Genomic DNA, 21,221 nt, shown 5'->3' with positions numbered 1-21,221 from the left:
GTTAAGGACCTGGCGTTGCCGTGAGCTGTGGTGTAGGTCGAAGACACGGCTCAGATCTGGCATAGGTCGGTGGCTACAACTCTGATTAGACCCCTAGCCTGGAAACCTCCATATGCCAAGAGTGTGGCCGTAAAAGGACAAAAAAAAAAAAAAAAAAAAAAGAAAAAGAAAAAGAAAGAAAAGAAAGAAAGAAAGAAAATTATCTTGGGCTGCAGGGACTAAAACTGAGCCTGGAATGAGACAACTGAGAAACACCACCTTGAACCTCACTAAGTGACAGGCAACAGCAGTTTACCACTGGGAGAGGTAGAAAAGCATGGGTCAAATTTCTTCCATGCCACAGGTGTGAAGGACTTGCTGAAATCTCTGAGCATGGAGAGATACCCTGAGAAACACCCTTCCACAATCCAGATCCCCACTAAGTGCAAAGTAGCATCAGCCCCCTCCTACAGTGATTGGAAGCCTGGTACATTGTATGACAAGTCCAAACCTTCGTAAACTACTGACTAGACTGTCCCAAACCCCACACTAATGGCCAGAAAGAAGATGCATGCCCATTTCTGGATGTAAATGTTATTTATCTCAGTGTATATTTATATACGGCTATGGAGAACCCTCATAAATGTAACTTGGAGCGAGAGAAGTCAGACATAAAAGATCATATATTATATGCTTTATTTATATAAAGCATAAAAGTAGACTAAATTAATGATCTATAATTTAGATGCAGTTACCCTTGGCAGGAGGGTGAGGTTAGGGGTCTAGTGACTGGAGAAGAAGCTCTGGAGGGCTCTGGTGGACCAGTAATGTTCTGTTTTTTTTTTTTTTTTTTTTTTTTTGCTATTTCTTGGGCCGCTTCTGCGGCATATGGAGGTTCCCAGGCTAGGGGTCGAATCGGAGCTGCAGCCACCAGCCTACGCCAGAGCCACAGCAACGCTGGATCCGAGCCATGTCTGCAACCTACACCACAGCTCACGGCAACGCCGGATCCTTAACCCACTGAGCAAGGGCAGGGACCGAACCCGCAACCTCATGGTTCCTAGTCGGATTCGTTAACCACTGCGCCACGACGGGAACTCCCTGTTCTGTTTTTTTATTTGGTTGCTGGCTGCATACACATTTGCTTCATGAAAATTGATCAGGTGATACATTTATGATATGTGCAATTTTCTGTATGGACATTAAATATCAGTAAAAATTATATATACACATACATATATCTTTTACTGATACATAAATATATATACAATATGTAAACTAAAACCCTGATGAAAGAATAAGACAACACACACAAAAAGAATTTTCAAGTTGATGTTCTATAAACTTTAAAAAAAACCATAGCAATCGTTGAAATAAATACATGGGCAAACAGTACATTGAAATAGGAAAAGAACGAATTCATTATCCGGAAAAAAGGTTCAAGGAAATTCCCCAAGAAGCATTGAGATAAACAGCTGGAAAATAAAAAGAGTAACTAGAATAAGATGAGTATGACATAAATCTAACAGGACTACTAGATAGAAGAGATGCAATATTCAAAGAGATTAAAGGATGAGAATTTCCCCAAACTGAACAACATGAAAATTCAGATTCAAAAAGAACGAGTTCTGAAGAGAATCGATCTAAATCACCTAATCTCAGAAGCCTATTTTAGCACTGCAAAAGTTCTTAGAAGTAGACTAGTCTGTCTCCTTTGTTTTAAAGATAAGAAAACTGAGGCTTGAAAAGATTAAGTGATTTGCCCAGATCAAAAAACTAACAGTAGAGACAGACATAATCTTACTATGCTATATTTTTTAAGAGTTATCAATAAGGGAGTTCCCATTGTGGCTCAGTGGTTAACGAACCTGACTAGGGACCATGAGCTTTCAGGTTAGATCCCTGGCCTCACTCAGTGGGTTAAGGATCCAGCATTGCCGTGAGCTGTGGTGTAGGTCACAGATTCGACTTGGATCTGGTGTTGCTGTGGCTCTGGTGTAGGCCAGCAGCAACAGCTCCGACTCAACCCCTAGCCTGGGAACCTCCATGTGCTGCAAGTGCGGCCCTAGAAAAGACAAAAAAAAGACCAAAAAAAAAAAAAGGGGGGGGGTTATGAATAAGAAGACCAAAAAGTAATTTTTGACTTCAACTTTCCTACTGGTATCACCATGTACAATAGCAATATGAAATATTCCTGTTCACAGAGAATTTAACTCAAGTTGGAACTATGAAGGGACTACTGACTGCAGTGCCATGTCGTGTTTAACAAGTGATATTTAATGAATAATTAGACCAGATAAGAGCTGCCCACACATACCTTAAAGAAATAGATTCAAGACAAATCTTCTATTTCAATTTAACAAGGCCATTATAATCATTTCAGTCCATAAGGTTTATATTTATTATATTCCACTATTTAAATGTTTCAACATTTTAGAGTGCTTATTGAATTACATTTTTTCTATTATCAACATCATGATATAAGGCAAATTACTTTCTTCCTTTGAAACAACTAACTAAACTTCTAAATGCCTATCGAAGTCTGATACAAATTTCAAACTGGTCAGAGGCATAAAACATACTCAAAAACTGATATAAAGAACTCTTTTCTTATACAGTACAAAGAATTATTTCTGATGATAGATCAGTAGCTTGTGTTAATTGACGTATTTAAGAAGAAAACATCTAGTCGGTATAGGAAAATGTGAGTTTAGCCCTTATTCAAATTTTATCATTTTGAATTATCAGAGAGAAAATCTGTATTATTTTAATGCTCATGTATCTTAAAACTATATAAAAAAAAATCCTATGACTGGAGTTTCCTTCGTGGATCAGTGGAAATGAATCTGACTGGTATCCATGAGGACGCAAGTTCAAACCCAGTGGGTTAAGGATCCGGTGTTGCCATGAGCTGTGGTGTGGGTAGCAGATGTGGCTCAGAGCCCGAGTTGTTGTGGTGTAGGCTGGCAGCTACAGCTCCGATTCGATCCCTAGCATGGGAACCCCCATATGCCATGGGTGTAGCCCTAAAAAGAAAAAAAAAAATTCTATGACTACTTTTGACAGCTTTTAAGACAATATTTTCCAGAAATATAAAAAACTAAACGTCAAAATGAAACCATTTGTATGTTCCACACTGAAATATTTTCAGGAATTTCTAACATATCTTTCTCCTACAAGTAAAACAAACCTTATTACAATAATGAAGCTTTAGGCCTAGAAATACGTAAGATAGAGATCTTTAATATTTTGATTAAAATGAAAAATCAAAACAGTTGGTATGTAAATACTAGAAAGAGAAAATGAACTTGTTTTATGGATGAGTCTTGAACTCTTCACAGCATTTTCATCACTTATAGCTGCTTATGAAAGTTAATAATATTTTAAAGTTTCAATAAATTTTAACTATTCATACTCATAAATCTGGCAACTATAAAAGGGGAAGAATTAGTAAAATTAGTTAGCAAATTTAGTTAGGAAAAATGAAAAATGAAACTAAAATAAAAAAGACAACAGGCCAGGAAAATACTTCTATTATTTACTACACAAATAACTCATACAAACGTATAAAGAAACCATTAAGACATTTATTTATATAAGGGACCAAAGTATACGAAAAAGTCACAGAGGCAAATCAGAGCAATTTTGAACACTTACAACTTACTAAATTGACAACGACAACATATAAAATCCCCACCCAAAGCTGTAAACTTTTAATGAACTGATATGTGCAAATGATGACACCGTAAAACGTTACAACTCTTTGAGAATGCAACAGGCAAACTTATTAAGGACCATAAAATTGTTCATATTATTCCATTTAATAACCCCACTCCCAGGAATTTATCCTAATAAAATTGAAAATAACGGTATTCAGCAATAGGGAAGATATTTTAAATAAATTGAATATGTTTAAAGTAATCATTATCAAAACTAAATACAAATAGAGTCAAGTAATATGAAATGAAAAAAGTCAATAGAGAAGTATAGGTGTCTTAAGACTATAATTATTTGAACAAAAGAAGAGGGAAAAGTAGAGTTTCCACCGTAGCGCTATGGGATCAGCGGCAACTCTGAAGTGCTGGGATGAAGGTTTGATCCGCGTCCCAGCACAGTGGGTTAAGGATTCACTATGGCTTGGATCTGATTCCCGCCCCGGGAACTTCGTATGCCTCAGGGTAGCCAAAAGAGAAAAAAATGTGTCTGTGTAGGGGAGGCGCAGAGGAGTAATGCAAAATTAAACTTCTCAAGTCACCGAGTATTAGGATGGTGAGGAGCAAGGGCTGATTTTCCATTTGGCAAATTTTTCTTCAATGTTTTCAATAAAAGGAAAAGATTGGTTACCATTTTTAAAAGTCATGCGTCTTTTCAAAAATTTTATAGTCTTCTCCATTAGTAACTCACACACCTTCGTTTTTGTTTTTGTTGTTGGTGGTGGGTTTTTTTGGCTGTACTTGTGGCATATGGAAATTCCCGGACCAGGGACTGAATCTGAGAGGCAGCGGTGACCTATGCCACAGCTGTGGCAACACCAGATTCTTTAACCCACCACACCGCGCCAGGGATTGAACCTGCGCCACGGCAGGGATGCCAGATCCTTAACCTACTGTATCATAGCGAGAACCCACATTAGTTTTTAAGTTGTGAAATAGAGCAGAAATGCTCCGGCTGTTTTATATCCCTCTACTTGGACCCTGGCTGGTGGCATATGAAGACATCCTGTAACCGTGCCATGTCAACAGAAAGAGGGAGCCACCGCCACCTCTGGCTGACAATCTCAACAAACTGCAGAGCACCTTATAAAAATAAGTAGAACTGTGAAAGTTTCAATTTACAACTTTGTGGTTTTGGTGTTTTACTTAACATATCATGATACTTAACAATTGTCCTTCTAATTTTCTGTATTATATTAAGAATACTTTTAATATTTCCACTTAGAATATGATGCCAAAATGCTGAAAATGGTCTACTGAAGCATTTTTTAATGAAAAAAATTTGGTTTTGGCCAGGCCCACAGAAGTTCCTGGGCTAGGGACAGAACCCATACCACAGCAGTAACCAGAGCCCCAGCAGGGACAACACTAGATTCTGAACATGCTGAGCCACCAGGGACCTCTATAACTTTTTATATCGAATTTATGTTAAGTTAACCACAAATAAGATTACTTTAATTTTCATATTTAAAATTTACAAGTTAGAGGTTGTAAGCAACCACCTCTAAAAGAAAACCCATAAAAATCTAAAAACTCTTAATTTGATGAAAATTTTAATGATTCTTCCTCTTTGAAACTGTATTTATTTGAATAATGAAGTGGAATTTAAACATTTCTACAAACCGGCTGCATAACATATTGCTTTCCCATAACAAAAATATGAAGCACTTATTATATATGAAATTTACTATTTTGTAATGTGACTAGTTTAAAAACTATGTAAAGAGATAGGGAACTTTCAGTAGGCTACCTGAATGAAAACTGTTTTTAGACATTTATAGCAGAAGAGATTAACTGGAAATGGAGGGCAGCAATCTCAACATCTGTAAACATCACTTGAAAATGCAAATTGAAAAAACAATGTCATAGAGATTAATACCCTATAAAGAGGTATAAATAAATACTAAAGAACAGAGAAAAGAAAATTTTGATTGAAGATACAGTCTTTAGCTTAATTGTTTAAAATGAGATTTAGTAAATTGGTACAAGGGTGGTTGATTGTATTGATTAAAGTACCAGAAAAATATCTCAGAGCTGCCAACACATGAAGCCATAAGGACCTAGCCTGTGCTAATGGTACGGGTGAATTTAATTAAACTTTAGTCTTCTGTTTACATCCTGTCAGCGGTAGCAGCAATAATTTTGTTCATTTACAAATATTTATTTAAAAAGTTTATTAGTTTCCAAGATCTAAATAAACACAGCTATTATCAAGATAAGTACAGCCTTATTAAAAACTGTTCTTAAGAATCATAAGCTCTCCAAAACACGAGTTTAAATAATAGCTTTTTCAAACATAAGTGAAGAAATTTCAATAACCAGAGCCACCTGCAAGCCAAAGAAACTCTAATTTACATTCACTTTTGTGACACCCAAGAAACATGTAGCTCATTTTTCTCCTCTGATTAAAAAATGTGGTCACCTTTTTCATATGAAAGTTTTGAATATGGGGGAAAAAATGTAATTGTAATGTATACATGTAAGGATAACCTGACCCCTTTGCTGTACAGTGGGAAAATAAAAAAAATTATTAAAAAAAAATATGATATTCAAAGTCTTACTGTGGAAAAAAAAAAAAGTTTTGAATAGATATCAAAATCAGAAAGTTGATTTTCCTAAATCCAATCTACCAACATAATAACACCATAAAAAAACTGTCCATCGTACAACAAGAAATGAACGACTGTAAGGCTACTTACAATGTACAGAAGATAAATTGTATGCCATAAAAACTACAAATCATGGACATTTTCTTCATGCAAAAAAAAAAAAAAAAAAAAAGGAAGTTTGGCTTTTGCACATAGCTTATCATTCTGCACACAGGATTCAAATGTCAACCAGGAAATGATGACAATCCCAAGCCAGTCTTAAAATGTCTTAATTACATCATCGTTTTCCTCTGTCTCATTTAGAGTTATATACTCACAGCTCAAAACTTGTTCATTAGACTCCTCGGGTTTTGATTTTTTAAGTGCCAGCTCTTCTGGGAGAAGAGAGGCGCACTGATCAAGAGATTGTGCGATGTCATCAATCGTCCATTTGTCCTCGGGAAGGGCATGCTCTTCTAGTGTAAACGGTCCCTGTTTGGTCCGGGTCAGCTCTAGCACACTGGCACAGGAAGAGAGTTCTCCGGCAACAAAAGGGAAAAAGAGAACACAAGAGAAATGATTCAGGACTTCTTACTCTATTATTATTCAAAGGACAGACAACTCATTTCAACATTCTCAGAACTACCCCAAATGTAAAATCCTAATAATCCAAGATCCTTGAGATTAAGAAATAATTAAGTTGCAAAATAATACTTAATAACTAACCTACCAAACTGCTTTAAAGTCTACAAGGAACTCTCACACACATTTATTTAACCCATGACGCGGAGCTCTATGAAGTAATTTTCATTTTGGTGACTCAATGTGACCTGTCCAGGGTCACCACTGCCAGCAAATGGCAGGGCCAGAACTGCAACTTCCTGGCTGTTTGCAAGACTACGGCTTCCAGGTTTTTTTGTTTGTTTGTTTTTCTTTAATTTGACTTGTAGCAATGAAAATAACTTTTTTAGAAGGATTAATCTTTTTTTTCTTATCCCTGCTTTGAGTCAAAATATTTTTACACTTGAAAAAAAATGCTGGTCCTTGGATTCATTATTCACATCTTCATTTTCTGCTCCTCTTTTTCTCCTTTCTCTCATTATAAGCATTTCACTGCAGCTGCTGATGCTGATAATTGTCTGCCATAAACCTATAATGCTTCTAAGGCTGAAGGCAGCAAAAATACAGTTCCTAAGGCCAGTACTCAAAGATACGAAAACAGATAATCCCTTCTTCCCATCAAAAAGGAATCTTACCCTCTAAATGATAATTCATAATTCATCTTTATGCTTACCTTTGCCAATGTCACTGACCAAGCTTCTGATATAAAAACCTCCTCCACATTCAACATCTGGAATGTTAACAGTGACATGGTAAATTGCTAACTTCCTACGAAATCCACTTTACATAGAAATGATGCCCCTAAACAAATGTAAAAATGCACTATGCAAACAATCGAGTGATAAAATATTTATGTGCTAAAACATAAATTATTCATCCAGTAGCATATGTGTTTGTGAGACTGAAAAGTCAGAGTGTAGAGAAAGCAAGCAGCAGACACTCATGAACACATTTTAAATTAACTGGCAAGTCATACCACTTTAATACTTCAGCCTTGTTCTTTTAATATGTTTTAAATAGTTAGAAATTTCAGCTTTGCTATCACGAACGGCAGATTTTTAAAAAATATTTTCAGATTTGTTCAGCTTGTTCATTTAATAGGTTTTAAATGGTTGAACATCTCTGCCTTACTATTATGAAGTGTAGATTTTAAAAATATTTTCTGATTTGCACACTCAAAAAATACAACAAACAAAAAACCCCTTTTCAGTGACAGGAATTATGTTTGGGGTAATATACTACGTGGAGAACTTGGCACATTTAAATGTTCTCTTGGAAATATTCCTGAAAAAAATCATGAAATAACTTAAAATTACACAATGTACTAGAACTGAATGCACATCTAAACATCTATCTTCTTAAGTATAATACAAGTTTACTGGTTAAGAGTAGGGCTCTGGATTATTTTTATTCATCCACAAGACACCCTGAAAAGAACTGCATTTCTACACAAAAAGACTACAATTTACCTATTTCTAGCTTAGCATACAAATAAAGCTATTTGAGGGAATTCATCAAAATTCAATAGTTGGGAATTTTAATTTTTTCCCCCTCATCAGTTCAAGGTTGGGAGCCACTGCTGAGACAAAGAAAAATGAACATGAGGGTCAAATGTAGGTGTGTTACATTCTTGCACTATATTTGCCTTTGGTGAAAAGGGTCAAATTTGGCTTATTACAACTTCTAGTCAACAAATGCAATGGGGAAAATTTGAGGGTTTTTTTTTTTTTCACTTTCATAGATAATATCTACTGTGCCAACACAGCTGCTGCATTTTCATGGAATGGAGTAAAACATTTTTTAGTGTGTTTTATTCATTGTTTGTCAAATATTTTAGAATCAGGGAACTAAGAAAAGGAATGACTTTTGAAAAAAACCGTACAAAACCCACAATCCACATGAACTTAACACACATTAAAAAATAATGTTGGGGAGTTCCCGTCGTGGCGCAGTGGTTAACAAATCCGACTAGGAACATGAGGTTGCGGGTTTGGTCCCTGCCCTTGCTCAGTGGGTTAACGATCCGGCATTGCTGTGAGCTGCGGTGTGGGTTGCAGACGCGGCTCAGATCCCGTGTTGCTGTGGCTCTGGCATGGACCGGTGGCTACAGCTCCGATTCGACCCCTAGCCTGGGAACCTCCATATGCCGCGGGAGCGGCCCAAAGAAATAGCAAAAGGACAAACAACAACAACAACAAAATTATGTCAATGGAGAAAAAAGGTCTTGGGAAATTATTTCTAAAAGGAATCCTAGTCAGTGTGCACCATGAAATTAAGAGCAGGATCAATTTTGGGGAGCCTGAGGATTAAGAAGAACTACAGCTTTTGATTCTTCACAGCTTTTATCTGTTCAGGGCTTTAATTACTACTTCCTGAAGCTAGGAGATTATAACATTTCCAAACAACTGAAAAACACTTTTTGGGTTTTTAAATTTATTTCAAATATGGATTATAGATAAATTCAAATTGATAATCTGAATTAAAATTTACCACATGTCCAGGAAGACATTTCTTTTTTAATTTGAAATATATTATAGACTTTAACATAAATGCTAAAAACCTTAGAACAGACAAAAGTTGGGTTTAGACAAGAGTTTGTTAGTTTACAGAAATCTCATTGATAAATTAGACTTCAGGTGGGGGAGTTCCCATTGTGGTGCAGTGGAAACAAATCCGACCAGTAAACATGAGGTTGCAGGTTTAATCCCTGGCCTTGCTCAGGTTAAGGACCTGATGTTGCCTCAAGCTATGGTGTAGGCTGAAGACGCAGCTCGGATCCTGCATTGCTGTGGCTGTGGTGTAGGCCAGCAGCTATAGCTCCGATTCAATCCCTAGCCTGGGAACCTCCATATGCCACAGGTGAGGCCCTAAAAAAGCAAGAAAAAAAAAATTAAAATTTTTCTCATTCAAAGATAGCACAAAGGGTGCTCGCTTCGGCAGCACATATACCAAAGATAGAACAAAGGGAAAAAAAAAAATGCAACAACAGAGAGGGAAGCAGGGGAAGGGGAAAATATTCACAGTATTTATTGCTGACAAAGGAGTATCCAGAATATACAAAAACCGGTACTCGGAATTCCTGCTGTGGTGCAGTGGGTTAATGATCCAGCTTGTCTCTTTGGAGGTGCTGGTCTGATCCCCGCCAGGCATGGTGGGTTAAGGATCTGATGTTCCTGCAGTTGCAGCATAGGTTGCAGCTCTGGCTCAGATTCGATCCCTGGCCTAGGACTTCCATATGCCTGGGCGCTGCCAAAAAAGAAAAAAACAAACAGAAAAACCCCAACTCATCTGAATGTCTAAAATCAAAAAGAGTTAAGACCAAATGTTTGCAACAATGCAGAGCAAACAGACTTCATACATTGTTGGAGGTGCAAAATGGTTCAATGACTTGAAAAAATTTCTGAACTCTTCTTATAAAACTAAAAATATGCTGACCTCAGAACGAGCACTTCTACTCAACTATTTTTCAGGAAGATATTTCGGCCTGATCCATTATATCTATGTTTATATGATCTTTAGCAGTAATTTCTTGGTGACAAAGAAGAGGGGGAAAAAAAGAATCACTTCGCACTTAGAATTTCTTGTCCAAAGAGTGAAAAAGCATTGTTTTAAAAGGCCAAATTAATGTCAATAAAAAACCGAACGTAAACTATCACGTACTAGTTAAAATGGGGAACAAGTATCCATAAGATAATAAAATCAAAATACAAAATTTTGAAAATATGTACTCCTTATCTACTTTTTTATCCCCACAGAGATCCAAGGTATGTTACTTCCAAATTTACAGTAAGATGATATAATACAACATATGAAAAACAGCCTATCTGGGACATTTCTGAGCCTCCATACAGCTATAGGTATTCTCATTATATGTGTTATCAAAAAGGTACTAACAAATTGTTTAAATTTGAATTTTAAAAAATCTCCAAAATCCTAGGGATCCATTAAAATCACACAAACGTAGCCAAATATAAGATAAAAGCACACCTAAGTACAAATGATTTCAAATTTCTCCATCTTACCTAATGTGAAAAGTGGTGGCTGGAAATTCTGAAGGGAGATACTGTATACCGTAACTGGCCTGGCAGGTTTGGCTTCTACTACTTTACCTCTCTTCATCAGAGATGAAAGTCTCTGTCCATCTTTCTTTAATGCACAATAGCTTGCAAGGTACAAGAGGCAGACGGAAGCAGGCAAGGTACAAGAGGGAGGAAGAATAGAGAGAGATTGAGAAAGAATGAGAGAGAATAATTTCAGATTACAGTATGGAAAGAAAGGATGAGTAGTAGCCCTTCAAACTGAAAGTCCTTCTAAGAATGTACTAATTTTCCTTCTAATCTACTCCACACCGGTGTCAGGGATAGAGTTTCTATATATCGTTGAGGCTATTACAGCTCATTCTGGCACCCAATGAACAACGTTGTCAATCTTTTCTTTAACCGTCTTCCTGGAGATGGTCAGTTCGTGTCTTTACCAGTCCTCATTCTAGATTAAGGCTACAAGGCCTCTAGTAACAATGATCTCCACTACATTTCCTTAAAACAGTGTATTTCTATTATAATAATTTTTTATTATTATTTTTTTTTTGGTCTGTCTTTTCTAGGGCTGCTCCTACGGCACATGGAAGTTCCCAGGCTAGCGGTCTAACTGGAGCTGTAGCCGCTGGCCTACACTAGAGCCACTGCAACGAGGGATCCAAGCCGCGTCCACGACCTACACCACAGCTTAAGGCAACACTGGATCCTCAACCCACTGAGCAAGGCCAGGGATCAAACCTGCAACCTCATGGTCCCCAGTCAGATTTGTTTACCATTGAGCCACAACAGGAATTCCTATAATAATATTCTTTTCATATTAAGTTACCAAAATATTTCCAAAGAGCAAATAAACTACCTAAAGGATCTTAGCTCTGTATGATTAAGTTTTATTAGACCTCAAAATTCTTGGAACAATCAGAGAAGAAAATTCTAAAATAATTCTTTTTTTTTGGTCTTTTTAGGGCCACACTTGTGGCATGCGGAGGTTTCCAGGCTAGGGGTTGAATCAGAACTGTAGCTGCTGGCCTATGCCAGAGCCACAGCAATGCCCGATCCCAGCCATGTCTGCGACCTACACCACAGCTCACAGCAACACCGAATCCTTAGCCCACTAAGTGAGGCCAGGGATCAAACCTGCGTCCTCATGGTTCCTAGTCAGATTCGTTTCCGCTGAGCCACGACGGGAACTCCCTAGAATAATTCTTATAAATATAAATATTTAATATAGTTTAACAACAATGATCCAAAATAATGTTTATTCAGATCCTGCTACAATTTTTAAGTCTTTACATTTGAGGTAAAATTATGAAAAAACATTTCCCCATAAATATCTCAGTGTTCTTGAAAAAACTAAGACTTTTAAAAATACCAAATAAATATTAATTCTAAAAGAACTGTTAGTAACATATCCCAACACAGTCTACAAGCCATTTTTAAAAAAGCAATTTGTTTGAAAGGGTAATGGGCACAAAGAATATGGCCAAGGAGTAAATCAATGTCCTTATACTTTTATATTACATTATAGTTATCCATTTCATTTGCTGCAGAGACTTGTGAACTATAAGATTCTAGACCCAAAAGGAATTGTCCCAACACCTGAAAGGAAGTGACAACTGGACTCTGAAGCACAATTCTGATGCCTATACCAGACTAGACTGGTTCCTTCACAGCAATTCTGGAAAGAGTGAACTCTCCAGAACTGCCCTGATGTCTGTAGATGGAATCAGAAAAAAAAAATAAATAAATAAACCCTGGAAGAGCACAGACGTCAGGCTGTGGCAACATCCAGGGCCAGAGGAGACCACATCCCAGTACCTCTTAGAGTCAGAAGCTCTGCATTCCGTTTAAATCAGGTTCATCTTACTGGATCACGCAATCGTTTGTTACGTCAGATTTAAAACCTGCCTTGTATAGTAAAGGGAAGCCCCACTCCTCTTTCTTTTTTTTTTTTTTTCTTCATTAAAGTGATGTTAGCTACTGGAAAATAAAAGTAAACATTTATTTGAATTCAATTACTGAACTTACAGGGGAGGTACTTGCATTATATTCCCAGTAAATTTCTGTAGAATGCCTTCGATATCTTCTTGGGTTATTTTATCTGCCAAAAATGAGCAAAAAAGTGACACTAAAACAACCACAGAAGTACATGTGCTATTTTCACAGCACTTACAATTCTGAAAATTAAAAAAAAATTACCAATAAAGCATTTATTATAATGTACATTTTGTAAGCCAAATTCTACCTTGTAGAGATGAATCAAATATACATTGATGAGATAAAAGAGGGAGAAGGTCTTATGCTACTCAACATTAAGACTAAATTCAATTTCCTTTGCTTCATTTTTTTCCCATTAAAAATGATTCAATTACCTTATATACATTTACTACGTACTTACTATGGCCTTCAGAAGACCTGAGAAAAGTGTTGCATTAGCTATAGAAATGGTCCTGCAGTGATCAAAAATAAAAATGAAGTGATCAGAAAGTAAACAGAAAAATACCCATAAAAGTTCATTTCTAAGGTTTTCAAGGCATCAAGTATTATAACTGAATAAATTATTGAAAATTATCAAGTAGCAACCACATTTAAAATTTTACCTGATAGGTTTCAAAACTGTTCAATGGCATGGTATAAACTTTCCACACTCACATCTAACTTTGTCTGCAAGAAAAGCTGTTTTTATCTGTCTCCTTCCCTCCCTCACTGCTCCTGGAATTTCGCTCAGGAGTCTTGACTCTTGCCTCAAAAATAAGCCAGGGCAAAAAGAGACTATACATAGCTAAGACTTTTTATTAGTCATGTTTCTGGCTTTTGTTTCATACTCTTTCGAACAAAAAGATGCAATATTAAAGTACTGTTCTATTATATTAACAACTGAAAACCATAACACACTGAAATTCAATATTTGGGATTTTCACATACAGATGACTATATATTTCAGACTCAGCAATAAATTAAATTATAGAAATATTCTATAACATGTTTAGGTTATAGCCAATGGGAAGAAATTACAATCTTCTTCACTTTGGAGGAAATTTAAACTTTTTATTCTGGCATGTGCATGCTAATTTGATTTTATTTGAAAGATATTAAACAGAAACTAATTAATGTGCTTTGAATTACTGTTCCAACACCAGAATGAAAATTAAAAGACAGCATGGAACACTGTTGTCCAGATTTCATTATCAAGGCAGCAAGAGTCTTACTTAACCTTGTGACCTTGATCCTTACAAGCTAAACATGAACAAAGGATCAGAGTCTACTAGACTCAAAAAGAGAAGAACTACAGAACTCAAAAGAATGTCTCCAACACCTAGCAGCTACAAAAAGGCAGACCTGAGACGGCTATTCCGTTCGTACTGTTTTTCAAACATATGTATCTTGTGACATGAATGAGGATTTTTCCATAAAATTTTTATTCTACTGAAACATTACAACATAATTACTGGTGGCACCTTAGTTATGCAAAATTTCCAAATCTAGACAGCCAATGCTACCGCCAGGCTGGCAAGTGCTGAAAGAGATGCCATTGTTAATAAAATTGCTATAGTTCCTATTTTAGTCAGCCACACATTTTGAAAATAAGACCAAGCAGCTTCCACTTCCGCCAGGCTGGTCTCTTTACTGACATCCCTGCCAATGTGTGCTCCTTTGTCCTGCTTCGGTGGCTCTCTTACTGATATTCCCCCACACAAGATGACAAGATGTATTCTTTCTCATTCTACTTCTGCCACGGTGTCTCCTTCTCTGACTTAACATCTTAGGCATTTATGGTTTTGCTGTTCATTCTGTAATTAATCATTCACAATTTTTAACTGTTATCTACTATATATATGGGTATTACCTCATCAATGGAATTCTAATCTCCTTAACGGCAAAGATAACTTTTTTGCTTCTTACATAATGCACACAATTAAGATGGCACTGGAGACAGTCTTGTTGAATTTAATTTGCTGAGGAGTAACAGAATCTCAAGGTCAAAAGAGCATTTAAAAGTCACCTAGGAATCATTCATTTGATGCTTGAATCACCAGACAGAAAGCCTATGCAGCAAGTTATTTTACAACAAAGGCAAATTTAATATTTCAGATGTTTTTAATATGTAGTGAGGCATGCTGCCTCCATCTGAAACATGATATTAGTCCAATTCAAAGAATAATAATTGTCCCTATAAGAATACAGACTCTAGCTCCAGAGGATTTTAAAAGAAATCAAGAATAAAAGCTCTAAAGAAAGCATTTCCAATAAACAGCCCAAACTTCCTTCTTAGGAAGATGATGGGTTTGATACAAGTACCATAGAACTTGGGTAATTATTCTTTGTGTAGACAATTAATAAATTATCGACGTGACAGTATTCATTTGAATTAATGTGTAAACATCACTGTCATAAATTAACATACATAAGATCATGTTACATGTTATTATTTGCTTAAAACTTACTGACTCTTGCAATGAACTTACAACATGAAAACTGGTATTTAACTGAACTATGGAGTTAAAAGCAATATGATGTAGTTAAAAAAACATTCAACCTTGGGAATTCTCGTTGGGTTACAAACCGGACCAGTATCTGTGAGGATGCGGGTACTATCCCTGGTCTTGCTCAGTGGGTCAGGGATCTGGTGTTGCCATGAGCTACGGTGTTGGTCACAGATATAGCTCGGAACCTGTGTTGCTGTGGCTGTGGCATAGGACAGCAGCTACAGCTCCAATTCAACCCATAGCCTGGGAACTTCCATATGTATTGGGTGCAGCCCTAAAAAGCCCCCACTCCCCCCATCAAAAAAAATTCAACCAGGACATACTAATTGTTACTGGACAAGTCTTGTCACCAGAAGTAGCTGTTAAATTTGACAAATATATAACAAAATAACTGTTTTCAAACATTAGACACGATACGGCAAGACTATCACACCTGAGAGAAGAAAGAAAAAACAAGGTAAGGCCCACAATCACTTGGTTTTGCTGGGAGGTGCTTTCTGAACAGTACTGCAGGGAAGGGTATCACAAACAAAGCACTAAACAGAGATCAGAATTTGAGAGACAAGTAGCGGCAGGAATTTGAGAGAATTACACATAGAAAGAAATGTCTATAGGGGTCCATGTGAGACTGGCTAAATTCCAAGCTGCACACATATACAGTAAGTCTCCAAAGAATTACCAAAGTTCTTAAGAGGTGTCTGAATTCCAAATGAAGAAACTTTACTGAATACTCGGGTCATCTGACTGACACCCGAGAAAAGCCAATGCCTTAGGAGTAGGGCTAATGCAGACCTGGGGAGAAAGTCTACCTTAGACCCGCCCTAACAAAAAATCTATACAAAAGGGGCCAGAATAAATAAGTGAGTTTAATAAGGCCGAAAGACATGGGGTTAATAAAGAAAGACTATCTCCATTTGTATATACTAGCAAGGAACTATCAGAAATTGAAATTTTGAAAATCCAATTCATAACAGCATAAAAAATGAAGTACTTATTGGTTTTGTATACAAAAGAAGTGAAAGTTTGTATGTTGAAAACTACAAAAAATATGGTTTTATTTTTGCAACTTTTCTTTTGATATTATTTCAAAATAAAAAGAAAAATCTCAAAGGAACAACTTTATACCAAAAACTTGGAAATTTTAGATGGAATGGATGAATTCCAAGGGGAAAAAAATCGTCTAGAACGACACAAGAAATAAAAAAATATTAAGTTTGATAGCTAGTAAAGAAATCCAATCCGTGATTAAAAAGCTTCCTAACAAAGAAAATTCCAACTAGATGTCTACCATTAAATTCTACCAAACATTTGGCATTCCTTTCGTGGCTCAGTGGTTAACAAACCCGACTAGGATCCATGAGGATGAGGATTCGATCCCTGGCCTTGCTCAGTGGGTTAAGGATCTAGCATTGCCATGAGCTGTGGTGTAGGTTTCAGACATGGCTTGGGTCCCAAGTTGCTGTCGCTGTGGCTGTGGCACAGGCTGGCAGCTATAGCTCCGATTCGACCCCTAGCCTAGGAACCTCCATATGCCATGGATACAGCCCTAAAATAGAAAAAAACAAACAAACAAAAAAAACCTACCAAACATTAGAAAATAAAATAATGCCAATCTGACGCATGTCCTCTTCCAAAGAATAAAAAAAGAGAGAGAGAATATTATCCATCCCATTTTATGAGGTCAGTATAACCTTGATATCAAAACCAAAGACATTGAGAAAGGAAAAATACAGGATAATCTTACTCACAGACAAAAATACAAAAACCCTAACTAAATATTAGCAAACTAAATCCAACAATTTATATAAAGGATGACATATTATGATCAAGTTGGAGTTATTCTAGAAATGTAAATTTAGCTTAATATTTGAATAAGGAGGGGAGCTCCCATCATGGCTCAGTGGCTACCAAACCCGACTAGCATGACTAGCATCCATGAGGACATGGGTTCGATTCCTGGCCTCACTCAGTGGGTTAAGGTTTCGGCATTGCCATGAGCTGTGGTGTAGGTCACAGATGTGGCTTGGATCTGTCATTGCTGTGGCTCTGGCATAGGCCAGCAGCTGCAGCTCTGATTGGAGCCCTATCCTGAGAACCTCCATATGCTGAGGGTGTGGCCCTAAAAAGACCAAAAAACAAACAAACAAAAAATTGAATAAGGAGGAAAATCAAACAAGAAAAAGTTGACAAAATTCAATGTCTGCTCATTGAATGAAAAAAACAAAACAAATTAGGAATAGAGGGCAATTCCCTTACTTTGCTAAGAAAGCTAGTAAAAAAAAAAAAAACTACAGAAAGAAATTATAAAAGCAAGGTAGGAAAACTAGCTCTTTTAGATATCAAGACTTATTCTAGGAGTTCCCGTCGTGGCGCAGTGGTTAACGAATCCGACTAGGAACCATGAGGTTGCGGGTTCGGTCCCTGCCCTTGCTCAGTGGGTTAAGGATCCGGCGTTGCCGTGAGCTGTGGTGTAGGTTGCAGACGCGGCTCGGATCCCACGTTGCTGTGGCTCTGGCGTAGGCCGGAGGCTACAGCTCCGATTAGACCCCTAGCCTGGGAACCTCCATATGCTGCGGGAGCGGCCCAAGAAATGGCAAAAAAAGACAAAAAAAACAAAAAAAACAAAAAAAAAAAGACTTATTCTAAAACTATGGCAATTAAGACAGTTTGGTGTTAGCACAAGGACAAACAGACCAATGCAACAAAAACAGATTCCAAACAAACCTATGCTTATATGATGTTGATCTGTGACCGAGGAGGAAATGTACTAGCCCCACTGGATATCCACATAGGAAAAAAATGGTGCACTGTAGATGTAATGTAAAAGGCAAAGGAATAAATCTATCAGAATACAGAAAAACATCCTCATGCTTTTGGGGTGGGAAAAGTTTTCTTAAACAGGACACCAAAAAAAATTAACCATAAAAGACTTGATCAATGAGACTAAATTAAAACTAAGAATTTCTGTTTTCCAAAAGACAAGCCACAGAAAAGGAGAAAATATCTGTAACACATACACCCAAAAGAAGAGCACATATCCAGAGCATAGAAAAAATTTACACAAATCCATCTTTTAAAAAAAGTGATTCAATAGGAAAAGAAAAAACAAAGAAATGGGCAAGAGACCTGGACCATACACAAAGATGGCTTAGTAGCCAAAAGGCATACAATAAAGTGCTGAAATCTCATTAGTTTTGAAATTAAAACAACAATGAAATATCATAACACACTTACCAGAGTGGTTAAAATTAAAAACATGACTAATTACCACGTGTTGCCAAGGATGTGAAGCAAGTGGAACTCTTACACATTGCTGTAGAAATGCAAAATTATATAACCACTTTAAAAACTGACAATTTTTTTAAGGACAGTAAAACACGCACTTACCCTATGACCCAGCAATTCCACTTGGGTATATATTCAAGACAAATAACTGCACATGTCTACCAAAAACAGGTATAAAATACATATAGCAGCTTTATTCATAAAACCCCAAACTGGAGTCAACCCAAATGTCTAATGACAGAAAAGTGTGTCACACACCTCTCTACATAATTTATATAAAAATATATATAAATATATCACACGGCAAGTTAAAAAGTCCAAAACAGGCAAATCTATACTACGGTTTTAGAATTAGCATCATATTGTTGGCAGTTAGAATAGTAATTATCATGGAAAAGAGAGACGTTGTAGTGACAGAGACGGGGCATGAAGGGGGGTTTCTCGGAATTTTCTCTTTCTGGGCTAGAGTGGTAGCTGCATGGATGTTTGCTCTGTGATAGTTCATTAAACTGTAGGTTTATAATGTCATCACTTTCCTTTATATGTAACAAAAAAGTTTAGAAACAAATAAAAGGCACTATGGGATGACTGATACCCAGTGACACAGTAGCCTCTCTATGGTGTGTGCCGTATTTGTTTAAAGGACAATTTTGAGACCCCATTCAACTTTTCAGCTTTCTCCAGGAAATGTGGACAGCTGAACCAAAGTCCAAGAGGAGCCACTACCATTAGGTAGAACTTTAGCTGCATCTACTCCAGAAGACTTGGCAACACCCTATTTTGGGACTAAGAGGTGGCGGTGTTTAGAACAGAGGATTAGCATGAGATACCACTTTAATTTCACATTTCTTGCCTCCCAATAAGAAAAAGCCACAGGAGTGAGAGAAAAAAACTATTCCCCTCATAGGAGCAGTTAGGCTTTCCCAGAAGCTTGGCACATATCCAAGACAGGCTGGGAAGCTACAGCCCTGGTGTCCCGAGCTCCCTGAAGAACAGATGAGCACACTGAAGCCACGTGTCCTTAGAGACGCTGATAACTATACCCAAGACTTAATACCTTGCTGTGGATGAGAAAAGAGCAGCGGAAGGGAGGACTCTGCCTGTCTCTCCTGTGACTTCCCTGCAGTCATCTTCTTTGCAAATGCCTCTATCACTAGCTTCGTTTATACACTAAATGTTTTATCCTTTGTGCCACATATTGTTCCACACACCAAGAACCAAAAGAGACATGGTCTTAAGTTCACAGCTTAGGAATTAACATGCAAAATATATATTTAATAAATGGTAAAAAAAAAAAAACCCCACTATTTAGAAACAACAGAAGGCATTAGAGAATAAAAGAAAGGGCCCTATTAATACGGTTTGAACATTGTGAGCTAGAGATTTATTTTCTATAGGTAAAAAGAGTATTCGTCTGGATAGGACAAAATGACCTAAGATCATTCACTTGCCATTTTACTGTATACTGCCTCTCTCTAACCAGATGCTAATTGTTCGCAACAGGTCCATTAAGAAAGGTATTTTTGAGTATTATACTGATTGGGTGGATGGGCGACATCAGCAGTACTTAACAGGCGAGGACCGGGGATGCTAGATGTCCTGCAACGTGCAGCGCTATAGCACAGTGAAGAGCTGTCCTCGGCCCTACATGACTTCTGGATGTCTGCCAGCTATTCATGTGGGTGAAAGTCTGTTTATAATTACCTGAGGCTAAAATCTAATTCCAGTTCCCATTTAAACACAGAGTTATTTTTTGTTGTCTTATATATACTGAACTTTCCAGTGCTGAGTTATCAATACAACACATCTGTCAGTCTCCATTTGACGTGTGGCATTCACAGTGATTTATGTACGAGTATCTGCTATGTGTATCTAGGTATCTGAGTACTTCACAAAGACTTTCAATAGCGTAATATCTGTGCATTTACATATTGATGTGCCTATTTTACTATAAATTACCTCCATTTCTTCTTTATAGTCCATTTACTGTATTACATTGATTTTTTAAAAAATGTGTAGGTGGGGGAGAATACCTCTGCATTCCATTTTAGGATAACAAAAAAGGCATTACAAAATATTGGTTATAGGTCTTAGAATTAGGTCTTAGAAGGCTGAGAACATGGGTCCTCATTCTCTATACGACAGAAGTTCCTGAAGGATACAGGGTAGGTCGTACAATCTTCCCCTTGGTACATGCTGTAGCAGCTTAAACTGACGGCAAATATTTGATGAAATCACATAGAAAAATCATGTCAATCATTTCTCTAAGCTCTCATTTTCTGGGACTACAAATACTATTCAATAAACAATAGGGAGGGAGTTCCTGTCATGGTGCAGTGATTAACGAATCCAACTAGGAACCATGAGGTTGTGGGTTCGATCCCTGCCCTTGCTCAGTGGGTTGAGGATCTGGCGTTGCCGTGAGCTGTGGTGTAGGTCGCAGATGCAGCTCGGATCCCGTGTTACTGTGGCTCTGGTGTAGGCTGGCAGCTATAGCTCCGATTAGACCCCTAG

General features: G+C 37.2%; 1 protein-coding gene across 25 annotated transcripts in view; it reads right to left on the bottom strand.

The window, feature by feature from the left end:
• The window catches only part of TRUB1 (TruB pseudouridine synthase family member 1), a 70,043-nt gene that overhangs the window by 21,072 nt on the left and 27,750 nt on the right, over positions 1 to 21,221 (bottom strand). For 2 of the 25 annotated variants that reach the window (XM_001929396.6, XM_084994459.1), the window contains 4 exons: positions 12,964 to 13,036; positions 10,924 to 11,063; positions 7,575 to 7,631; positions 3,547 to 6,819 (listed from right to left, as the gene is read on the bottom strand). In XM_001929396.6, the coding sequence (XP_001929431.1) occupies positions 6,560 to 6,819; positions 7,575 to 7,631; positions 10,924 to 11,063; positions 12,964 to 13,036 (530 nt within the window). In that variant the 3' untranslated portion in view covers positions 3,547 to 6,559. Of the gene's footprint in view, positions 1 to 3,546; positions 6,830 to 7,574; positions 7,632 to 10,923; positions 11,064 to 12,963; positions 13,037 to 13,329; positions 13,386 to 14,782; positions 18,736 to 18,809; positions 21,031 to 21,221 lie in introns of those variants that run through there. The other 23 variants (XM_084994457.1, XM_084994458.1, XR_014826327.1 and 20 more) reach the window with 22 other exon arrangements.

Source organism: Sus scrofa, chromosome 14, assembly GCF_054392235.1.
Source record: "Sus scrofa isolate SSC_HxYL_T2T_F1_AM1 chromosome 14, Sscrofa_HxYL_maternal_Yorkshire_Landrace_v2.0, whole genome shotgun sequence".
NCBI lineage: Eukaryota > Metazoa > Chordata > Mammalia > Artiodactyla > Suidae > Sus > Sus scrofa.
The sequence above is the reverse complement of the archived record's forward strand: the minus strand, read 5'-3'. Positions and strand labels throughout refer to the sequence as shown.